At 45.9% G+C, this 23,351-nt stretch overlaps 1 protein-coding gene across 2 annotated transcripts in view; it reads right to left on the bottom strand.

The window, feature by feature from the left end:
• Positions 1–13,081: 13,081 nt before the first annotated feature.
• Positions 13,082–23,351, bottom strand: part of SF3B1 (splicing factor 3b subunit 1) — a 457,301-nt gene continuing 447,031 nt past the window's right edge. For both annotated transcript variants that reach the window (XM_069225830.1, XM_069225831.1), the window contains one exon: positions 13,082–13,551. In XM_069225830.1, the coding sequence (XP_069081931.1) occupies positions 13,393–13,551 (159 nt within the window). In that variant the 3' untranslated portion in view covers positions 13,082–13,392. The remainder of the gene's footprint in view (positions 13,552–23,351) is intronic.

Genomic DNA, 23,351 nt, shown 5'->3' with positions numbered 1-23,351 from the left:
GATCACGACTTAGGTATGACAGCTTTACGTCACTTTTTACACAGCCAGTCGGCTAGTGTATATGGACACACCACTATGGTGTTGGAAATGATTAGACTGATCTTGGATAATAACTTTTTTCTATTTAACAACAAATGGTTTCGTCAAAAAAGGGGTGTAGCTATGGGATCTCGCTTTTCTCCATCATATGCAAATCTATTTATGGGGTATTTCGAACACAAACTTGTATGGGGTCCAGAAGCACAAACATGGAATTCATATATACTCTTTTGGGGTCGTTATATTGATGATGTTATCATGATTTGGACTGGAGATGTTACTCAACTAAAGGAGTTTGTTGAATTTTTAAATTCCAATCACTTTAACATTAGATTCACCTGGGAATATAGTAACACCAATATTACGTTTCTTGATGTGGAATTTTTTATTCTTCAAGACAAAATTGAAAGTCGATTACATAGAAAAAGCACAGCCTGCAATTCAATTCTTCACGCTAACAGTGCACATCCACGCCATCAGATCTTTTCCATTCCCTATGGGGAAATGATACGTGCCAGAAGAAACTATAGTGTTGAGTCAGATTTTGTTGAAAATGTTCGTGATATTACAGCCAGATTTAAATCACGGGGGTATCCTACTGGGGTTTTGGGGAAAGCGTGTGATAAAATTATGCGTATTCCCAGGATAGATACCCTAAAGCACAAAAATATAGTTTCAGACAAACATACTAGATGTGTGGTTGATTATACCCCTGCTTCAATGGCTCTACGCAGGTGTATGAAGAGGTTTTGGCACATACTGAAGGCAGATATAACTCTAAAGGATCTATTATCTAATTCACCTTTATTTACTTTTCGAAGGGGTAGAACTCTCAAGAACATCTTATGTCCAAGTTACCCCAAGGCGTCTTTACATGATAATTGGCTTACTACCCATAACAAGGGATTTTTCAAATGTGGCCGGTGTGGTATGTGTAAGCTTAGCAGGTCAGGTATTACTAATTTTGTTAGTCTGATGGGAGATAAATTCCCCATCACCACCCACATTACTTGTGACAGTTGCTTTACCATATACATGATAATTTGTAAATGTGGGTTATATTATATTGGTAGTACTATTAGACCTTTGAAAGTTAGAATTGGTGAGCATTACAGAGCTCTTACTTTTCGAGATGAGCGTTATCCCATTATTGCACATGTGAGTCAATGTCCGAATCAGACGGACAAATGGACCTTTGCATTTTTTGGTTTTGAGACAGTTGGAGTTAATCCGCGTGGTGGAAATAGGGAGTTACAACTAAGGAAGAGGGAATGTCAATGGATTCTTAAACTTAGAGCGGTAGAAATGGGGCTTAATTCGAATTATGAAATGGAATACTTTTTAGATTGATGTAAACCAACTGAAGTAATTTTGCTTATTATCTTGTTGTTTTCACATTAACTTATGGGTCCTCTCGATCTCAAAAAAAATTATTGTCTATGAAAATTCTGTTGAGGATAACCTTTGTACTAGATGATCATTATGCAATGTACTCAGATTATGGTACAGTTAACTTTAGGTGTGCATAGCAGAAATTGTGTATTATTTAGCCTTCTCCATTTGCTTGTGATGAATTATTACATACATGTCATGATAATCTTCAGCTGATAGTAATTGTCATTTTCGCAAATTAACTTAACGCAGCCTGGTTTGACTGGAGAGATGAGGATCAAGGCACAATTGCTTTCTAAATTTCGGGATTTTTTTGAATTATTGTTTAAAAATTATATATTTTCATTGGATAATATAGGGTTATATTGAGTCTGTAGGGAATTTGTGGTTTTTGTTTAATAAGGTCTTGGATTTGTAAATATAGGTAGCAATCTCATTTGTTCTAGTATACTTTGGGCAACGGGTTGAATGATTTTCACCTTTTCAAGATGGCGCCCGGAAGTTGCAGATATATTGGAATGGACATTCTAACTAGTCGCGCTCTCGTAATAAGTAGAACGCGCGCCGGCCGAAGGGCAGTTTTTAATGAGGTAATTCAATGCAGTCAGGTTTCATTGCACGGCCGGCGGGATCGGAACTGCTAATTCGTGGCTCCGGTCTTTCGTAAGAAGTTTACACAAGGATCAGGTAAAAGATTATTTATATTGGTAGTTAAACGGGGAGCACAGATAGTTTTGGAATTTGTTGTAATATGTTTTGTTGAGCTGATCGGTTTTTCGGCATTACTTTCGTTATTAGAGACGTCGTAGACACTCTCTTACAACTTCACGTCGACATGGCCAGATGGCCGTAAGTGGGTAGGTGTTCGTAGTTGACATGTACAGGCACGGGATTATTATTATTATTATAAGCAGCTAATTACTTGTTATACCTCATATTTTATTTCAATTTCAGAAGACGTGGTACATGTTTATTACTAGTTAGCGGCACAGAGCCTTTTTCTTATTATTATTGAGGTATGACAATTTTCACTGGGGCTTTTATGCTCTTTAGATACTGCACATTGGTTTTTAGTAGATATTGATTTTGGGTGACACTGGGATGGATCACTTACAGAAGTTGTTTACACTTACTATAATATTGGGTTTGGCTTATTATACTGTTTTGTCACTGGCATTTGGTTAACTGTGGGTGTTGCCTTGGTCTTCCTTTCTCTCTCGTCACACTGGGTTGTGATGGATGTGAACTTTATTAAAGATTTATTTGTTAGAACATTTATTATATAACTAATTTATGGATTTAGATCTTAATTTTACAACAATGAAGAGATGATAATTACTGTTCTGTGATTTGCCTTATATTTTGCTATGTTAATTAATTTCAAGAACACAATACTTGTCAATATGTTTTTTTATCTTTAATTTACAATTTTATGTATATTTTGTGGTTCTTTACAGCCTTGATAAAGTCACGGGGAGTACCCACTCCCATGACGAAACACGTGTTGGCTGGTGGTTGTTTCATTGTCTCATTAAAGGATGGATTCGTCAATCAACTTGATGTCTGTTGGACTGAGTTAATTTACAGTTTCTCAGTGATTGATCTACTAATCATTGAATTACTTCACTTTGTCTGTTAGAGTTTCATATAATACTATATTGTTATACAATATTGAGTGCCTAGGTCTCCAATATTTTCCACGCATGAAGCTGTAGAGTTGACAGGTTCAAGTGGAGAACCTTCCCCTGCTGCTGCGACAGAAGATCCTCCCAAAGAGGCAACCTTATTGGAGGTTTGATGCTCATTTTGAAAAGCTCTGGATAAAAGACTCTTCGCACCCAATCTGGAGCCACTAGGATTAATTGGCCCGGTTGTTCTTGATTTTCTTGAGAACTCTGGGCAGGAGTGATATGGGCGGAAAGGCGTACAGGAGGCCTGAACTCCAATCGTGACAAAAAGTGTTGCCTAGTGATAGAAACCTTGGAAACTCCAACGCACAATACTGCTGACAGTACACATTCTCTTTGGGGGTGAACAGATCTAACCAAAAGGCTCTCCCCACTGCTGAAAGTCTTTGCACCACCTCCGAATGGAGACACCATTCGTCATCCGCTAAGCATCTCCAGCTGAGTTTGTCCACTCTGGCGTTCAAAGAACCTGCCAGGTGTTGAACTAGCAGGGTTATGCCCTTGTGTTCCAGCCACGTCCAGAGATGTAGAGCCTCTGGGCAAAAGGTCCACGACCCCACACTGCCATGCTTGTTGCAGTACCATGTAGCAGTGGTACTGACAGTGAACACCTGTACTACCTTCCCTTTCACAACAGGAAGAAATGTCTTTAATGCTAGCCAGATCACCCAGAGCTCCAATAAGTTGATATGGAGCCCAGATTCCGCCGGAGACTAGAGGCCCCTGATCTCCACCTCTCCCAGATGGCCAGCCCATCCTAGAAGTGACACATCTGTCACTACTGCGAGATCTGGCTGGGGAAGGGAGAGGAGTCTGCCTTTGACCCAATCGCAGTTCACTAACCACCAGTGTAGATTCTTTGAAGTTCCCTCCGAGATCTGAACCATGTCGGTGAGATTTCCCTGATGGTGTGCCCATTTGAACTTCAGGTCCCATTGCAGAGCCTTCATATGCCATCTGGCATGTTTGACTAATAGGATGCAGGAAGCCATGAGTCAGAACAGCCTCAGAGTCTGTCTCCCCGAAATTCAAGATAGAGGCCGAAACATCGGAATCATAACCTGAATATCCTGGAGTCACTACTCGGGAGGATAGGCCCGAAACTGCACTGTGTCCAGAACAGTTCAGATGAAAGGGAGCTTCTGAGAGGGAGTCAGGTGTGACTTTGGCAGGTTTATAGTGAACCACAGCGAATGCAGGAGGTCTGCCGTAGTCTGAGGGTGGGTGACGAAAGCCTGGGGTGTCGGAGCCTTCAACAGCCAGTCGTCTGGGTAAGGGAAGACTGAAATCCCTAACCTGCACAGATGAGGTGCCACCACTGCCATCACTTTGTTGAACACCCGAGGGGCACTGGTGAGACCGAAGGGGAGCACAGTAAACTGAAAGTGCTCGTGGCCCACCTTGAACCGCAAGTAACGCCTGTGGGCGAGCAGAATGGGGATGTGAAAATACGCATCCTGCAAGTCCAACGCTACCATCCAGTCTCCTGGTCTAGGGTAGACAAGACCTGAGCAAGAGTGAGCATCTTGAATTTCTTCTTCTTGAGGAAGAGATTGACGTTCCTTAAATCCAAGATAGGGCGAAGGCCCATGTTCTTTTGGCCATCAGAAAGTAGCGGGAATAACAACCACTGCCTACTTCTGACATCGGGACTCTTTCTATGGCTCCCTTGGCCAAGAGATCCGAAACTTCCTCGCGGAGTAAGATCAAATGATTCTCCATCAGCCGTTCTTTTACTGGAGGGATAGAGAGAGGGAAAGACTGGAAGGCGTGGGAATAACCCTTTTGTATGATCTGCAAGACCCATTTGTCCGATGTTCTGGACTGCAAGTGAGGCAGATGAAATTGAATCTTCCCCCCAACTGGACGGACATGGTATTGCAGAACCATACTAGGAGGGCTTGGGCGCTGCGGAAGACGGGGTCTGGGTGGTGGGAGACCTCTGGCAAGACCCTCTGAGTCTGATGGTACCACAACCTCGTTCTCGCACAGGATGCTGTGAAGCCGGAGGACGCTGGCCAACCTGTGGCTGGCGTGGTACTGCACCCCTTCTGAACCCTCGAAAGGGACGACAGACAGACTGCTGACAGGCCGGCACTGAAAGGCCCAAGGATCTGGCCGTAGCTCGAGAATCCTTAAACCTCTCAAGCGCAGAGTCTGCCTTTCCACCAAAAAGACGAGAGCTGTCAAAGGGCATTCAAACTCGACTGACATCCCCCGAAAAGCCAGCAGAATGTAGCCAGGCGTGGCAACGGAGGGCCAGTGTCAAAGAAATCACCCTGCCCACCGATTGAGTCGTGTCCAAGCCACACCTGATGGTACTCTTGGCTGCATCTCTCCCATCCTTGACTGATTGGGTGAGTGTCCCATATGCCCCCGGGAGCTGGGGCAGCACCTTGTGCCACCGTATCCCATAAAGTATGGAAAAACCTACCCAATAGGCAAGCAGTGTTTACCAACCTCAATGGCAGGCTGGAGGAAGAATAGAATGCCAAGAAAGAGGGCACTTTCCAACAGCTGGCTTCTCCTAGTTCCTTATACCAGTCCACAGACCTCTTTAACTGGTGTTCTGAAGGGTTGAGTGACCACTCCTAATCTTCTTCCATGCCTGGCTGCTGAAATAATGCTCAGGCAACGATCTTGCACCTGTGGGTGCCGGAATTTGCATTATGTGACTTCATTCCGGATCGTCTGGAATCAGAATGGGGCTGGTGCCATCGGTGGGGGCTGGGAGCATCAGTGTCATGACGGACACCAGAGAAGGTTGTGTGGGTACAACTGGAGCCAGCCCAGATCCATGAGACCCCATCGGAGCAAAGGCCGAAACTGCTGGCTTGGGTAGGCTCGCTCGAATATGTGGCGCATGGCCTCATAAGTCATTTATCTGAGCGGGAGTGTAGGAAGTTGGCTCTGAATATACTATATAAAAATGAGATATAGTATGCATAAAGTCCAGAGGTTCCCAAGAGGCTTAGCAGACACTAAAGTAGACAATACTAATGTTCTCTTCTGTGGTAGTGTGGTTGAGCAGTTAGGTTTAAAAGAGGGTAGTGCAAAGCATTTGTTGTACACACAGTCTAGAAATGAGGCACACACAGAATGAATATCTCCAGGCCAATTGTTTTTATATAGCAAAAATTGATTTTGTTACATTATTTCTAGAACCAAAAGGCTCTCGTTGCAGGTAAGTACATTTGCAAATAAGTATTGAGCAGATGTATCAAACACACTTTGTTTAGATTTCGCAAATAAAACGGTTTAAAGGCAAGCAACACCTCACTTTTTAAAAGTTGGGCAACAGGTGTTGTCGGTGTTGGCCAGGAGGGGTCAACCCAGGATGGACTCAAGGTCAGAATCACCTGAGGATCTGATCTGGACCGGTGGGCCACCTGGACTCGGGCCGTGGGTGGAGTGGGCAGGACTTGCGGATTTAGGGCAGTTCTTGAATCCTTCTAGGGGTTTCTTGTGGACAGGGCTTCTGTCTGGGGAGTTCTTGGTCCCCTGGTGGTCAGGCAGTCCTCTGGGGGTTTGGAGAGGTCACTGGTCATGCAGGATGCGTCACCTTTTTGTAGCAGGGCTTCAGAAGCTGCAGACAGGCCGGAAGGGCTGGGGCCAAGTCAGCTGGTGTCTCCAGACTTCTCTGCTGGGGTCCGTTAGCAGTCCTTCCTCTTGCTTCTTTTTTTCTTGAGGTCGCCAGCAATCTGGTGAGCTAGGTTCAAGGGTGCCCCTAAATACTTCGTTTAGGGGCATTACAGGGGTCAGACGGAAGTAGCCAGTGGCTACTGTCCCTTCCCTGAGGGTGGCTACACCCTTCCTGTGCCCAATCCTTTAGGGGAGGGGAGCACATTCCTAACCCTGTTGGCTAATATCCTCCAATATGGAGGATTCTGCACAGAGGGGGGTAACTTCAGCTCTGGACCCCTTAGGGGTAGTGCTAGCTGGAGTGGTCACTCCTCCCTGTTTTTCCTCATTTTTCAGCCGGACTTGCCATCAAAAGTGGGGCTTCACCCGTGGTGCAGGCATCTCCACTAACTGAAGTGTCCTGGGGCACTGTAACAGGAGGCCTGAGCCTTTAAGGCTTACCGCCAAAGGTTACAGTTCCTGCAGAGTAGGCTTTGTTTCTGACTCAAGAGGGCACAAAGGCCCTCCCCCCATTGGGTCAGAAACTAGTCTTTTAGTGGCAGGCTGGCACAGACTGGTTAGCCTTACACTAAAGGGTTGGTTAAAATAGAGGGGGCATCTCTAAGATGCCCTCTGGTGCATTGTACAATCAATCCAACACTGGCATCAGTGTGGGTTTATTGTGCTGAGGCGTTTGATACAAAACTTCCCAGCCCTCACTGAAACCATCATGGAGCTGTGGAGTTTGTGATGACCAACTCCCAGCCCATGTACTTAATATGGCCACAATGCACTTAAAATGTCTAAGAATGGACTTAACCACTGGAGGGGCATATTGCTCATGCAGCTATGCCCTCACCTGTGGTATAGTGCACCGTACGTTAGGGCTGTAAAGCCTGCTAGAAGGGTGACTCACCTATGCCACAGGCAGTGGTTGGTGGCCATGGCACCCAGGGAGGGATGCCATGCAGACTTTACCTTTTTCTCCCATCAGCACACACAACCTGCAAAGGCAGTGTGCGTGTGCTTGATCCCTTAGGGTGGCACAATACATGCTGCAGCCCTTAGGGACCCTCTCTAGTCACAGAACCCTTGGTACCACTGGTAGCTTTTACAAAGGACTTTGTGAACAATAGTACAGTTTTAGGTAAAGAACACCGGTGCTGGGGCTGGTTAGCAGGATCCCAGTACACAGTCAATCAAGTCAGCATCAATATCAGGCAAAAAGTAGAGAAGTAACCATGCAAAAAGGGCACTTTTCTACAGGGGGTCACTCCAGCTCCCAGAAAAGCTGGGAGGCATGGAGTCGAACCTGGCATGGATTCCGCGGAATCATGCCTGGAATGCCGATGTTCTAAACTTGTTGCGTCGGATGACAGACGAGGCGAAGTTGAAGTCCATTTAGACGAGGACTTCATTTTGTGCCATGCAAAACAGAACGGAGCCACCTGACAGCGCGCGGAGGGGTACTGCTCAAGCATACGCTTCTGGATCTAGCCAGAAACCTGGGAAATTCAGAGGTAACAAATCTGCAGCTACAAGTCTATCAGAAAAAAAACACTTTCTCATTACTCTGTCTCACCCTATACCTCTCTCAATCTATCCTCTATCTTCACTCTCTGACTTATCCCAAACCTCATTTTACTACTATGATCTCCAAAATAACCATTTTTAGATTTCCCTCCTGGTTCACCCCAAACCTCATTTCAGTATGATCTCCCGAAGAACACTTCTAAATTCTTCCCTCATGAATCTCTCCACTGAAACATGCCAAACCCTATTTTACTACTATGATCCCCCCAAGCCCTTTCTACAGACTCTTACATCCTCCATCTCTGCTTTACTCATCCCAAACCTTGTCTTACTACTATGATCTCCCAATTAACACTTTCTGGATTCTTCCCCCCTTCTATCGCTCCATTATTCTATTCAATCCAACTAGCAGATTCACAGGTTCACTGCTCAAATCAACTCATATTTCTCTATACTAATACTATACTCATATATCCCTATACTAATCCACCACTAATCCTTTTAGGTTCCAGAGTAGGTTGCTACTAGCTGAAAAGCTCTTTGACGCCTCGCCCGGGGTAATAAGTGCTATATAAATGCAAAAATATAATTAATAGGTATGTCCATCAGGTATTCTGAATGTCTGTGGAAAATCATGATCGAAGCCACACGAGATTTCATAGGGTGACAGGCAAACCCATGGTTCGGGCCACAAAGTAGTATCGACAATGGCCTTAATAATATGCCTCTAAGCATTCTGCCAATCTTTTACCATTTCCATAAAGTGGTCTTTGAGGTGGTATGGTAGAATAGTCACAACTAAAGCTGCCATGTCCAAAAGAGAACTCAATTAGCGACTAAGTAAGAACACTACTTTTAGAGTTGTGAGGGCAAGAGTACCTGCTGAAAACGATATTTTGCGTATAGAATTTAGTTTTTTTGGAGAACCTATCTGAAGGGTGTGTATGGATGTCACTCTGCTTAGTCTTGAAGTGGAAGAACTTTATTCTGCCACACTTTCTGGAGATGGGTGGGAGGAGAGGAAAGTTGGATCCCCAAGAGATGGTCCGCACCAGCAAGCACTGTTTCTTTGAAAGCTTTGATGTGAGCTTCTTAACAGTCTCCATTAATGCCTAAACAAATGGAAGCAGGAGGTTCACTGGTGGAGGGTGCCAGCTGTAAAACATTGGTACAAATATCATGATGATATTATTCTAGAAGAAAGGCTTCTCTCCTGGATCATTATTTTTAACACCTAGTAAGGTCTTCAAGGCAGGATGTAATGCTGGAGCTGACTATAGCAATGCATGGGGTATTGGATTTGAGTGGACTTGAGGTGGAGAGTCAACTGTGGCACCCAAGTAGATGTTGGGGCCAGTCTCAATTCTCAAATGGAGCAAATACCTGCAGCAGCATTGGTCCATAAGCAGCCCCAAATTGGAGTGGTACTGGTAAAAACCCATAAGAAGTCAAGGGCATCGATGGCAAAAGACCAAAAGATCCGCCAACCTGTCCCTTGGGGCCTGCTGGTGCGCCAGAATGGACAGTTGGCTTCATATAAAAGTCTATCATGATTCACATGAACCCACACCGATTTATTTCCAGCGCTCCAGGTAGATGGATAAAGGTGCGGATAGAAGCAGAGGAGGTTGTGGTGATGAGGGTAGTGGAGAATGCCATTCTGGAACTAACTGGGTCAGCGCTGAAGATCTTGTCACCAAATACGGGACAGATTGGCCAGAGGTGTCTTACCTTCCCCCTTTTGGAAGGGCAGTCAGGAGAAAAAGAGTGCTTCCTCTTGGGAAATCTTGGTTAAGGATGCTGATTGTAGGAAAGTGCCCTCTTTCTTGGCATGGTTACCCCATTTTCTGTCTGTTGTCAGTGTGACTGTGTCCACTGGGATTCTGCTAACCAGGACCCCAGGGGCTATGCTCACTCCCTTCTAACTTGGTAACTGTACCCTTTTCTTCCCACAATTGGCATACTGGTCCCCCCCCCCATGTAAATCCCTAGTATGTTACGTAGGTACCCAGGACATTGGGGTACAGGGGGATCCTTATGGGCTGCAGCAGTTTTTCTGCCACCCACAGGGAGCCCATGCAAAGGGTTCTGCAGGCCTGTCATTGCAGTCTGCATTAAACAGGTGTATGCACCCATTTTCACTACAGGTCACTGTACCAAGTCACTATAAGTCACCCCTATGGTACGCCCTCTCAGCCCATAGGGCAGAGTGCAGGTACCTGTGTGTGAGGGCACCCCTGCACTAGCAGAGGTGCCCCCACAAACACCAGATCCATATTCCTGGACTTTGGGAGTGCAGCAACGCCATTTTACGTGTGTACTGGACATAGGAAATAGATGGTATCAAACATGTCGGAATCATACCCCAAATCTGTTGCAAGTATTGGAAGTATGATTTCATGCACTCTGGGGGCTCCTTAGAGAAGGCCCAGCATTGCTACCACCAGTCTTACTGGGTTTTCCAGGCAGCCCAAGCTGCTGTCACCCCTCAGACAGGTTTCTGCCCTCCTGCTGCTTGATCTGATCAAGCCCAGGAAGGCAGAACAAAGGATTTCCTTTGGGAGAGGGAGGCAACACCCTCTCCCTCTGGAAATAGGTATGGCTGGCTTGGAAGGGGTAGCCTCCTCAAGCCACTGGCATGCTTTGAAGGGCGCATTTTGTGCCCTCTGTGCATACACCAGTCCACATTCGTTCAGGGACACCCCAGTCCCTGCTCTGGTGTGAAACTGGACAATGGAAAGGGGAGTGGCCACTCCCCTGTCCATCACCACCCCAGGGGTGGTGCTCAGAGCTCCTCCAGAGGGTCCCTGGGTTCTGCCATCTTGCTTCAAAGGTTGGCAGGGAACTCTGGGAGCATATGAGTGGCCAGGCAGGGGACATCAGAGCCCCTCCTGATAGGTGCTTACCTGGCTAGATGACCAATCCCCCTTTCAGAGCTATTTAGGGTCTGTCTCGTGGGTGGGTCCTCAGATTCGGCTTGCAAGACTCCAGCAGGATTCCTCTGCAACCTCCACTTTGACTTCCCGCCACTGGAACTGCGACTGGATCTTCCAGGAACCGACAATGCTACAAACCACGAAGAAGACTCTTCTGCAAATTTGTTTCCACGGCTCCTGCCAGCTTTGCAACATTTTCACAGGAGTGCACCCCCATAAGACAGCAATTCTTCAGCCTGCACAAGAAGAAGGAATCTCCCTTGGAATGAAGAAGTCACTGCCCTAAATCCACAGGCACCTGCTGCAATGACAACCGGCTGCGTGGATCTCCTCTCATAGCAAGCTGTGTGGATCCTGCATCACAGGTGGTGGGCCGGAGTAGTCCTCTTGGTCCTCTCTACCAGCTGTCCAACTTTGGAGATAAGCCTTTCCCACGCTGGACAGTACTCCTGTGCACCAAGTCTCTTGCAGGTGCCAACACTTGTTTGCATCTCCTCCAAGGGATCCTCAGGCAATGTGTAGCTCCAGTCCCCAGCACTCCTTTCTGCAATGCTCAGCCCTCTGTGTGGTTCTTCTGTGGCGTGGGATCCCTTCCTGTAGTGCTGCGTGGGCTCCTCCTGCAACTTGTGTCTCCTCATCCTGTGGGACTCCTATAGGTGCCGCCTCTGCTCCTGTGAAAACTCATGCTGAGGGTCCACCGTGTCTCCCCCTCCTGGGTTGAGCCAACCTAGGCCTTGCTGGTCCCTGGCAGCACCCCCTTTCCACTAACCGTGTGTTTGCCTTTGCCAGGGCTTGTTGGCGGAATTCCTGCAGCGACACCAGTCTGCAATCAGGAACTCTTCACAGGCTCCAGGGCTGACCTGTTCTTCCACACCATCAACTAACTCCTGCAAGTACAGCTGGATGGGTAGTAGCTCCTACTCCTGGACTCCACTGTGACTCTTGGTCTTGGTACCCTCTCTCCACAGGTCTTCTCCAGGAATCCATTGCTGGTTTCTTGCAGACTTGTATGGGTGTCTTCTTTTTCTTCCTTTTGGGTGGTTTGGGGAAATTCCAGTGATTTACTCCTGCTTGTGGGGGAGGGGAGAGTTGTGTTACTTACCTCTGTGGTTTTCTCGTGCCCCAGCTGCCCTCTATCAATTCCACTTTCCTAGGTAGAGTTCCAAATTTGCATTCCATTTTTTTAGTATATGGTTTGGGCTCCCCCTAGGGTCACTATCGGTTATCTACATTGCCACTGTTTTCTAACCTTTTCTAGGTCTATTTCTGATTACTAGTGTACATATTTAGTGTATTTCCTTACCTCCTACAGGAGTATTGCCTTTCTACTAATCCTCGTATTGTGTCACTCAAATAAAGTGGTTTCTTTCATGTGTGTAAGTGCTGTGTGTCTACAGTGGTATTGCATGAGCTTTGCATGTCTCCTAGATAAGCCTTGGCTAATCATCCACAGCTACCTCTAGAGAGCCTGGCTTCTAGACATTGCCTACACTTCACTAAGAGGGGATACCTGGACCTGGTATAAGGTCTAAGTACCTTAGGTACCAACCACACACCAGGCCAGCTTCCTACGTTTGTGGAGCAGCGGTGGGATAAGCACTTGCAATTGCCTTAACACTCTGTCACTTGGTACTGTCTATCGGTCCTGCTGTTATATGGCTCTGCTGACCACATGCTTCTATGTCCGACATTGTGACAGAGTCCACACCACCTGTCGATGCCAGAGAGCTCCTGCACACATTTTCCAGTTCAATCCTTGCACCATGAATATTCAAATGTGAGGAATGTGCAAGTAATACAATTAAAGGTTTCAAAAGATACTGAAATGAATAAGTGAGCTGGGTTAAACAGAAGTGGAAAAGGAGTCTTCAATGTATTTTATACACAAATGTTTATTTTTCAAATAAACATCCCCCCTTCAATACAAGGAATGAAGTCTGAATCTTCATAAAGATGAATTGAAAATTAAATCCCTTCAGTATTCTATGTAATCGCATTTTCTTGGTCACTACTGGCTTTAAATGTTTTACATCAAAAACAAGGACACATTTTAAAAAGCATGCTACTGCATATCTAGAATCTGTTAAGGTGCTATCACCTGTACGCCAATGTGCAATTTCAGATTTTTACATAAATCAATTTGAAGCAAGTAACATTTCTACATAACACAAGACTAATTAGAATTACAAGATGTAGTCTAGTTCATATCGAATGTAGGTGTTCTTTTCATCGTTGTAGATTCTGGGATAATGCGCAATAAGTGCATCCTGTGAGCCAATATAAATAGAATTATATATTTTCCAATAGACGTCTCTGACCTTTCTGGCTGGATGGAACAAGCCCTGTGAAAAAATAAAAAAAGGATTTAAATTAGCAGGAACAACTTTAGCTTTTGAGTGTTATGTTGCAGTTATGTTTAACAATTTTGCTGCTTGAATCCAGATACACACACACAAACATAAATACACTTTTAAACGTGTGTGAATATATTATACACATAGACATGCACTGCACATAGTGCAAAATGGTGAACATGGTGCAAAATGGTGAATCTATTGCATGAACTCAAATGAGTCTTAAAAATATGCAAAGCACGTCTGTGGTCATCCTGCACCTATGTTCGCTATTTTGATAAATGTGAGTTACATTCATTAAGGAGTGACTTACTTATGACTTTCTCCTTAATTTAAAGTGGAAAGTCAAAAGAAATGCCAATGTCACTTTTGTATCAGCCCTTTGTAAGCAGAGCTGGCTAAAATGAATCTGCACTTGTGGCATAAAAGAAGCACCAACAAAATAATCACAAATCTTTACTTAAAAAGATCAACAATTGGAAAATTAATTCACCCTAGACGACCTTCCTTCTACAGACTCCGAATTCCTGAAACTCAGTGCTATTCACTAAGAGGTGTACCTATTGTAAGGAAATGCCTCCTTGGCATGGTTGCCCCCTGACTTTTTGCCTTTGCTGATGCTATGTTTACAATTGAAAGTGTGCTGAGGCCTGCTAACCAGGCCCCAGCACCAGTGTTCTTTCCCTAACCTGTACTTTTGTACCCACAATTGGCAGACCCTGGCATCCAGATAAGTCCCTTGTAACTGGTACTTCTAGTACCAAGGGCCCTGATGCCAAGGAAGGTCTCTAAGGGCTGCAGCATGTCTTATGCCACCCTGGAGACCTCTCACTCAGCACAGACACCCTGCTTGCCAGCTTGTGTGTGCTAGTGAGGACAAAACGAGTAAGTCGACATGGCACTCCCCTCAGGGTGCCATGCCAGCCTCTCACTGCCTATGCAGTATAGGTAAGACACCCCTCTAGCAGGCCTTACAGCCCTAAGGCAGGGTGCACTATACCATAGGTGAGGGTACCAGTGCATGAGCCTGGTACCCCTACAGTGTCTAAACAAAACCTTAGACATTGTAAGTGCAGGGTAGCCATAAGAGTATATGGTCTGGGAGTTTGTCAAACACGAACTCCACAGCACCATAATGGCTACACTGAAAACTGGGAAGTTTGGTATCAAACTTCTCAGCACAATAAATGCACACTGATGCCAGTGTACATTTTATTGTAAAATACACCACAGAGGGCACCTTAGAGGTGCCCCCTGAAACTTAACCGACTATCTGTGTAGGCTGACTAGTTTTAGCAGCCTGCCACAAACCGAGACATGTTGCTGGCCCCATGGGGAGAGTGCCTTTGTCACTCTGAGGCCAGTAACAAAGCCTGCACTGGGTGGAGATGCTAACACCTCTCCCAGGCAGGAATTGTCACGCCTGGCGGTGAGCCTCAAAGGCTCACCTCCTTTGTGCCAACCCAGCAGGACACTCCAGCTAGTGGAGTTGCCCGCCCCCTCCGGCCAGGCCCCACTTTTGGCGGCAAGGCCGGAGAAAATAATGAGAATAACAAGGAGGAGTCACTGGCCAGTCAGGACAGCCCCTAAAGTGTCCTGAGCTGAGGTGACTCTAACTTTTAGAAATCCTCCATCTTGCAGATGGAGGATTCCCCCAATAGGGTTAGGATTGTGACCCCCTCCCCTTGGGAGGAGGCACAAAGAGGGTGTACCCACCCTCAGGGCTAGTAGCCATTGGCTACTAACCCCCCAGACCTAAACACGCCCTTAAATTTAGTATTTAAGGGCTACCCTGAACCCTAGAAAATTAGATTCCTGCAACAACAAGAAGAAGGACTGCCTAGCTGAAAACCCCTGCAGAGGAAGACCAGAAGACAACAACTGCCTTGGCTCCAGAAACTCACCGGCCTGTCTCCTGCCTTCCAAAGAACTCTGCTCCAGCGACGCCTTCCAAGGGACCAGCGACCTCTGAATCCTCTGAGGACTGCCCTGCTTCGAAAAAGACAAGAAACTCCCGAGGACAGCGGACCTGCTCCAAAAAGACTGCAACTTTGTTTCAAGGAGCAGCTTTAAAGACCCTGCAATCTCCCCGCAAGAAGCGTGAGACTTGCAACACTGCACCCGGCGACCCCGACTCGGCTGGTGGAGAACCAACACCTCAGGGAGGACCCCCGGACTACTCTACGACTGTGAGTACCAAAACCTGTCCCCCCTGAGCCCCCACAGCGCCGCCTGCAGAGGGAATCCCGAGGCTTCCCCTGACCGCGACTCTCTGAAACCTAAGTCCCGACGCCTGGAAAAGACCCTGCACCCGCAGCCCCCAGGACCTGAAGGACCGGACTTTCACTGGAGAAGTGACCCCCAGGAGTCCCTCTCCCTTGCCCAAGTGGAGGTTTCCCCGAGGAAGCCCCCCCTTGCCTGCCTGCAGCGCTGAAGAGATCCCTTGATCTCTCATAGACTAACATTGAAAACCCGACGCTTGTTTCTACACTGCACCCGGCCGCCCCGCGCTGCTGAGGGTGAAATTTCTGTGTGGGCTTGTGTCCCCCCCGGTGCCCTACAAAACCCCCCTGGTCTGCCCTCCGAAGACGCGGGTACTTACCTGCAAGCAGACCGGAACCGGGGCACCCCCTTCTCTCCATTCTAGCCTATGCGTTTTGGGCACCACTTTGAACTCTGCACCTGACCGGCCCTGAGCTGCTGGTGTGGTGACTTTGGGGTTGCTCTGAACCCCCAACGGTGGGCTACCTTGGACCAAGAACTGAACCCTGTAAGTGTCTTACTTACCTGGTAAAACTAACAAAAACTTACCTCCCCCAGGAACTGTGAAAATTGCACTGTGTCCACTTTTGAAATAGCTATTTGTGAATAACTTGAAAAGTATACATGCAATTGAAATGATTCAAAGTTTCTAATGTACTTACCTGCAATACCTTTCACACAAGATATTACATGTTAAATTTGAACCTGTGGTTCTTAAAATAAACTAAGAAAATATATTTTTCTATACAAAACCTATTGGCTGGATTTGTCTCTGAGTGTGTGTACCTCATTTATTGTCTATGTGTATGTACAACAAATGCTTAACACTACTCCTTGGATAAGCCTACTGCTCGACCACACTACCACAAAATAGAGCATTAGTATTATCTATTTTTACCACTATTTTACCTCTAAGGGGAACCCTTGGACTCTGTGCATGCTATTCCTTACTTTGAAATAGCACATACAGAGCCAACTTCCTACATTGGTGGATCAGCGGTGGGGTACAAGACTTTGCATTTGCTGGACTACTCAGCCAATACCTGATCACACGACAAATTCCAAAATTGTCATTAGAAATTGATTTTTGCAATTTGAAAAGTTTTCAAAATTCTTAAAAGACCTGCTAGGGCCTTGTGTTAGATCCTGTTTAGCATTTCTTTTAGAGTTTAAAAGTTTGTTAAAAGTTTGAATTAGATTCTAGAATCAGTTTTTAGTTTCTTAAAAAGTATTCCAACTTTTAGAAGCATAATGTCTAGCACAGATGTGAATGTGGTGGAACTCGACACCACACCTTACCTCCATCTACAGATGAGAGAGCTAAGGTCACTCTGTAAACTAAAGAAAATAACAATGGGCCCCAAACCTACCAAAATACAGCTCCAGGAGCTTTTGGCAGAGTTTGAAAAGGCCAACCCCTCTGAGGGTGGCAACTCAGAGGAAGAGGATAGTGACTTGGAGGACAATTCCCCCCTACCAGTCCTATCTAGGGAGAACAGGGTCCCTCAAACCCTGACTCCTAAAATAATAGTCAGAGATGCTGGTTCCCTCACAGGAGAGACCAACACCTCTGAAATCACTGAGGATAGCCCCAGTGAAGAGGACATCCAGTTAGCCAGGATGGCCAAAAGATTGGCTTTGGAAAGACAGATCCTAGCCATAGAGAGGGAAAGACAAGAGATGGGCCTAGGACCCATCAATGGTGGCAGCAACATAAATAGGGTCAGAGATTCTCCTGACATGTTGAAAATCCCCAAAGGGATTGTAACTAAATATGAAGATGGTGATGACATCACCAAATGGTTCACAGCTTTTGAGAGGGCTTGTGTAACCAGAAAAGTGAACAGATCTCACTGGGGTGCTCTCCTTTGGGAAATGTTCACAGGGAAGTGTAGGGATAGACTCCTCACACTCTCTGGACAAGATGCAGAATCTTATGACCTCATGAAGGGTACCCTGATTGAGGGCTTTGGATTCTCCACTGAGGAGTACAGGATTAGGTTCAGGGGGGCTCAAAAATCCTCGAGCCAGACCTGGGTTGACTTTGTTGACTACTCAGTGAAAACACTAGATGGTTGGATTCAAGGCAGTGGTGTAAGTAATTATGATGGGCTGTACAATTTATTTGTGAAAGAACACCTGTTAAGTAATTGTTTCAATGATAAACTGCATCAGCATCTGGTAGACCTAGGACCAATTTCTCCCCAAGAATTGGGAAAGAAGGCGGACCATTGGGTCAAGACAAGGGTGTCCAAGACTTCAACAGGGGGTGACCAAAAGAAAGGGGTCACAAAGACTCCCCAGCAGAAGGGTGATGAGACAACCAAAACTAAAAATAGTAAAGAGTCTTCTACAGGCCCCCAAAAACCTGCACAGGAGGGTGGGCCCAGAGCCTCTTCACAAAACAATGGGTACAAGGGTAAAAACTTTGATCCCAAAAAGGCCTGGTGTCATAGCTGTAAACAGCATGGACACCAAACTGGAGACAAGGCCTGTCCCAAGAAAGGTTCCACTCCAAACTCCCATCCAGGTAACACTGGTATGGCTAGTCTCCAAGTGGGATCAACAGTGTGCCCAGAGCAAATCAGGGTTCAAACTGAAGCTACTCTAGTTTCTGAGGGTGGGGTGGATTTAGCCACACTAGCTGTCTGGCCGCCTAACATGCAAAAATACAGACAGCAACTCTTAATTAATGGGACTAGAATAGAGGGCCTGAGGGATACAGGTGCCAGTGTCACCATGGTGACAGAGAAACTGGTTTCCCCTGGCCAATACCTGACTGGAAAAACTTACACAGTCACCAACGCTGACAATCAGAGAAAAGTACATCCCATGGCAATGGTTACTTTAGAATGGGGAGGGGTCAATGGCCTGAAACAGGTGGTGGTCTCCTCAAATATCCCAGTGGACTGTCTGCTTGGAAATGACCTGGAGTCCTCAGCATGGGCTGAGGTAGAGCTAAAAACCCATGCAGCAATGCTGGGTATCCCTGAACTGGTGTGTGTGAAAACAAAGAGCACAGTGCAAGGCACAGGGTGAAAAAGTAGAGCTGGAGTCTGGAAAAATGGCCCAGCCTACCAAGAGAACAGGAAAGTCAGTTGGGAAACCAACTGCAACACAGCAAAAGAAAGGGAACCTCTCTTCTCAGGAAGAAGTTCTGCCCTCTGAGGGAACTGAGCCTTTGGAGCTTGAACCTTATCAGGTTGAGCTCTTAGGCCCAGGGGGACCCTCAAGGGAAGAGCTGTGTAAGGGACAAGAAACCTGTCCCTCTCTTGAAGGCCTTAGGCAGCAAGCTGCTGAAGAGTCCAAAGGCAAGAAAAATGGAACACATAGGGTCTATTGGGAAGATGGGCTCCTGTACACTGAGGCCAGAGACCCCAAACCTGGTGCCACTAGGAGAGTGGTAGTGCCTCAGCTGTTCAGAGAGTTCATCCTAACATTGGCCCATGACATTCCCCTTGCTGGACATTTGGGACAAACCAAGACGTGGGAGAGGTTAGTCAACCACTTCTACTGGCCCAATATGTCCAACATGGTTAAGGAGTTTTGCCTCTCCTGCCCCACCTGTCAAGCCAGTGGTAAGACAGGTGGGCATCCAAAGGCCCCCCTCATTCCACTTCCAGTGGTGGGGGTGCCCTTTGAAAGAGTGGGTGTGGACATAGTTGGTCCACTGGAACCTCCCACAGCCTCAGGAATGAAAATGTCACTTACCCAGTGTACATCTGTTCGTGGCATCAGTCGCAGTAGATTCGCATGTTCTGCAATAGCTCGCCATCTGGTGTTGGGCCGGAGTGTTACAAGTTGTTTTTCTTCGAAGAAGTCTTTCGAGTCACGGGACCGAGTGACTCCTCCTTTTGTCTCCATTGCGCATGGGCGTCGACTCCATCCTCGATTGTTTTTCCCCGCAGAGGGTGAGGTAGGAGTTGAATTGTAGTAATAGTGCCCATGCAATGGAGTGACTAAGTATGCACTTATTTAAGGTTGAGATGATACATATATAAATAATTGAAGGTAACTTCCAAACTGCTACAGGCTCCCGGGGAGGCGGGTGGGCACATGCGAATCTACTGCGACTGATGCCACGAACAGATGTACACTGGGTAAGTGACATTTTCAGTTCGATGGCATCTGTCGCTGTAGATACGCATGTTCTGCAATAGACTAGTAAGCAGTTATTTCCCCAAAAGCGGTGGATCAGCCTGTAGGAGTGGAAGTAGTCTGAAATAATGTCCTTAATACAGCTTGACCTACTGTGGCTTGTTGTGCGGATAACACGTCTACACAGTAGTGCTTGGTGAATGTGTGAGGCGTAGACCATGTGGCTGCCTTACATATTTCTTGCATTGGGATGTTTCCTAGAAAGGCCATGGTAGCACCTTTCTTTCTGGTTGAGTGTGCCCTTGGTGTAATGGGCAGCTGTCGTTTAGCTTTAAGGTAGCAGATTTGGATGCATTTAACTATCCATCTGGCTATACCTTGTTTTGAAATTGGGTTTCCTGCATGAGGTTTTTGAAATGCAATAAAGAGTTGTTTAGTCTTTCTGATGTTCTTTGTTCTGTCAATGTAATACATTAATGCTCTTTTGACATCTAATGTATGTAGTGCCCTTTCAGCTACGGTATCTGGCTGTGGAAAGAACACCGGAAGTTCCACTGTTTGATTTAGATGGAACGGTGAAATAACCTTTGGCAAAAATTTAGGATTGGTCCTTAGGACGACTTTATTTTTGTGTAGTTGTATAAAAGGTTCCTGTATAGTAAACGCCTGAATCTCGCTTACTCTTCTCAGGGAAGTAATGGCGATGAGAAATGCCACCTTCCAGGTTAGGAACTGTATGTCGCAGGAGTGCATGGGTTCAAAAGGTGGACCCATAAGTCTAGTTAGGACAACCTTTAGGTTCCATGAAGGAACAGGTAGTGTTCTTGGTGGTATAATTCTCCTAAGGCCCTCCATGAATGCTTTAATGACTGGTATTTTATATAGGGAAGTTGAATAGGTAGTCTGCAGGTATGCAGATATTGCTGCAAGGTGAATCTTAATGGAAGAGAAAGCTAGGTTAGATTTTTGTAAGTGAAGCAAGTAACCCACTACATGTTCTGGAGTTGTGTGTAATGGTTGTATTTGATTAATATGGCAGTAGCAAACAAACCTCTTCCATTTACTTGCATAGCAGTGCCTGGTGGATGGCCTTCTTGCTTGTTTTATGACTTCCACACATTCTTGGGTAAGTTGTAAGTGCCCGAATTCTAGGATTTCAGGAGCCAGATTGCTAGATTCAGCGATGCTGGATCTGGGTGTCTGATCTTTTGGTTGTGCTGTGTCAACAGATCTGGCCTGTTGGGCAATTTGATGCAGGGTACCACTGATAGGTCTAGCAGCGTTGTGTACCAGGGTTGCCTTGCCCAAGTTGGTGCTATCAATATGAGTTTGAGTTTGCTTTGACTGAGTTTGTTTACCAGGTAAGGAAGGAGAGGGAGAGGAGGAAAAGCGTAAGCAAATATCCCTGACCAGTTCATCCATAGGGCATTGCCTTGGGATTGTTTGTGTGGGTATCTGGATGCGAAGTTTTGGCATTTTGCGTTCTCCCTTGTCGCAAACAAGTCTATCTGAGGTGTTCCCCAGAGTTTGAAATAAGTGTTCAGTATTTGGGGGTGAATTTCCCATTCGTGGACCTGTTGGTGATCTCGAGAGAGATTGTCTGCGAGTTGATTTTGTATCCCTGGTATAAACTGTGCAATTAGGCGAATTTGGTTGTGAATTGCCCAATGCCAAATTTTTGGTGCTAACATGCTTAACTGCGTGGAGTGCGTCCCTCCCTGCTTGTTTAGATAATACATTGTTGTCATGTTGTCTGTTTTGACGAGAATGTATTTGTGAACTATTATTGGTTGGAAAGCTTTTAGTGCTTGAAAAACTGCAAGAAGTTCTAGGTGATTGATATGCAGTTTTGTTTGATGTACGTTCCATTGTCCTTGTATGCTGTGTTGATCGAGGTGTGCTCCTTACCCTGTCATGGAAGCATCTGTTGTTATTACGTATTGTGGCACTGGGTCTTGGAAAGGCCGCCCCTTGTTTAAATTTATGTTGTTCCACCACAGAAGCGAGAGGTAAGTTTGGCGGTCTATTAACACCAGATCTAGAAGGTGACCCTGTGCTTGAGACCACTGTGATGCTAGGCATTGTTGTAAGGGCCTCATGTGCAGTCTTGCGTTTGGGACAATGGCTATGCATGATGACATCATGCCTAGGAGTTGTAATACCATCTTTGCTTGTATCTTTTGTGTTGGATACATGCGTTGTATGATGGTGTTGAAATTTTGAATTCTTTGTGGACTTGGAGTGGCTACTCCTTTTGATGTGTCTATTATGGCTCCCAGGTATTGTTGTACCTTGCGTGGCCGAATCTTGGATTTTGTGAAATTGACGGTGAACCCTAGTTTGAAGAGGGTTTGTATGATATGATTTGTGTGATTTGAGCACTCTATTAACGAATGGGCCTTGATTAGCCAGTCGTCTAGATATGGGAACACATGTATTTGCTGCCTTCTGATGTGTGCAGCGACTACCGCTAGACATTTGGTAAAGACTCTTGGTGCGGTTGTTAATCCGAAAGGCAGTACCTTGAATTGGTAATGTATTCCTTTGAATACAAACCTTAGGTATTTCCTGTGCGATGGGTGAATTGGTATATGGAAATAAGCATCCTTGAGGTCTAAAGTTGCCATGTAGTTGTGCAGCTTTAGCAATGGCAATACTTCTTGTAGTGTGACCATGTGGAAGTGGTCTGATTTGATGAAAGTGTTGACTACTCTGAGGTCTAGGATTGGTCTCAGTGTTTTGTCCTTCTTTGGTATCAGAAAGTACAGTGAGTAAACTCCTGTGTTTATTTGTGTGTTTGGCACTAATTCGATTGCATTCTTTTGCAATAGTGCCTGCACTTCTATCTCTAGGAGATTGGAATGGTGTGTTGTTAAATTTTGTGCTTTTGGTGGTATGTTTGGAGGGAACTGTAGAAATTCTATGCAGTAACCATGTTGGATAATTGCTAGAACCCAAGTGTCTGTAGTGATTTTCTCCCATGCTCTGTAATAATGACCTATTCGTCCCCCCACTGGTGTTGTGTGGAGGGGGTGAGTGACATGTGAGTCACTGTTTAGTAGTAGGGGTTTTGGGGCTTTGGAATCTTCCTCTATTTCTAGGGAATTGCCCTCCTCTATATTGTCCCCGAAAACCTCCTCTATACTGTCCTTGGTAACTGGACGGTGTGGCTTGTGAGGTGCTGGCTTGTGTGCTTTGACCCCGAAACCCCCCTCGAAAGGGCGTTTTACGGAATGAGCTGTAATTCCCTCTGCTCTGCGGGGAGTAGAGTGCGCCCATGGCTTTGGCAGTGTCCGTATCTTTTTTGAGTTTCTCAATCGCTGTGTCCACTTCTGGACCGAACAGTTCTTTTTCATTAAAAGGCATATTGAGAACTGCTTGTTGAATCTCTGGTTTAAATCCAGACGTTCGGAGCCATGCATGCCTTC

The sequence above is a fragment of the Pleurodeles waltl genome, chromosome 3_1 (genome assembly GCF_031143425.1).
Source record: "Pleurodeles waltl isolate 20211129_DDA chromosome 3_1, aPleWal1.hap1.20221129, whole genome shotgun sequence".
Taxonomy (NCBI): Eukaryota; Metazoa; Chordata; class Amphibia; order Caudata; family Salamandridae; genus Pleurodeles; species Pleurodeles waltl.
Note: the sequence above shows the minus strand (reverse complement) of the source record. Positions and strands in the feature narration are given on the sequence as shown.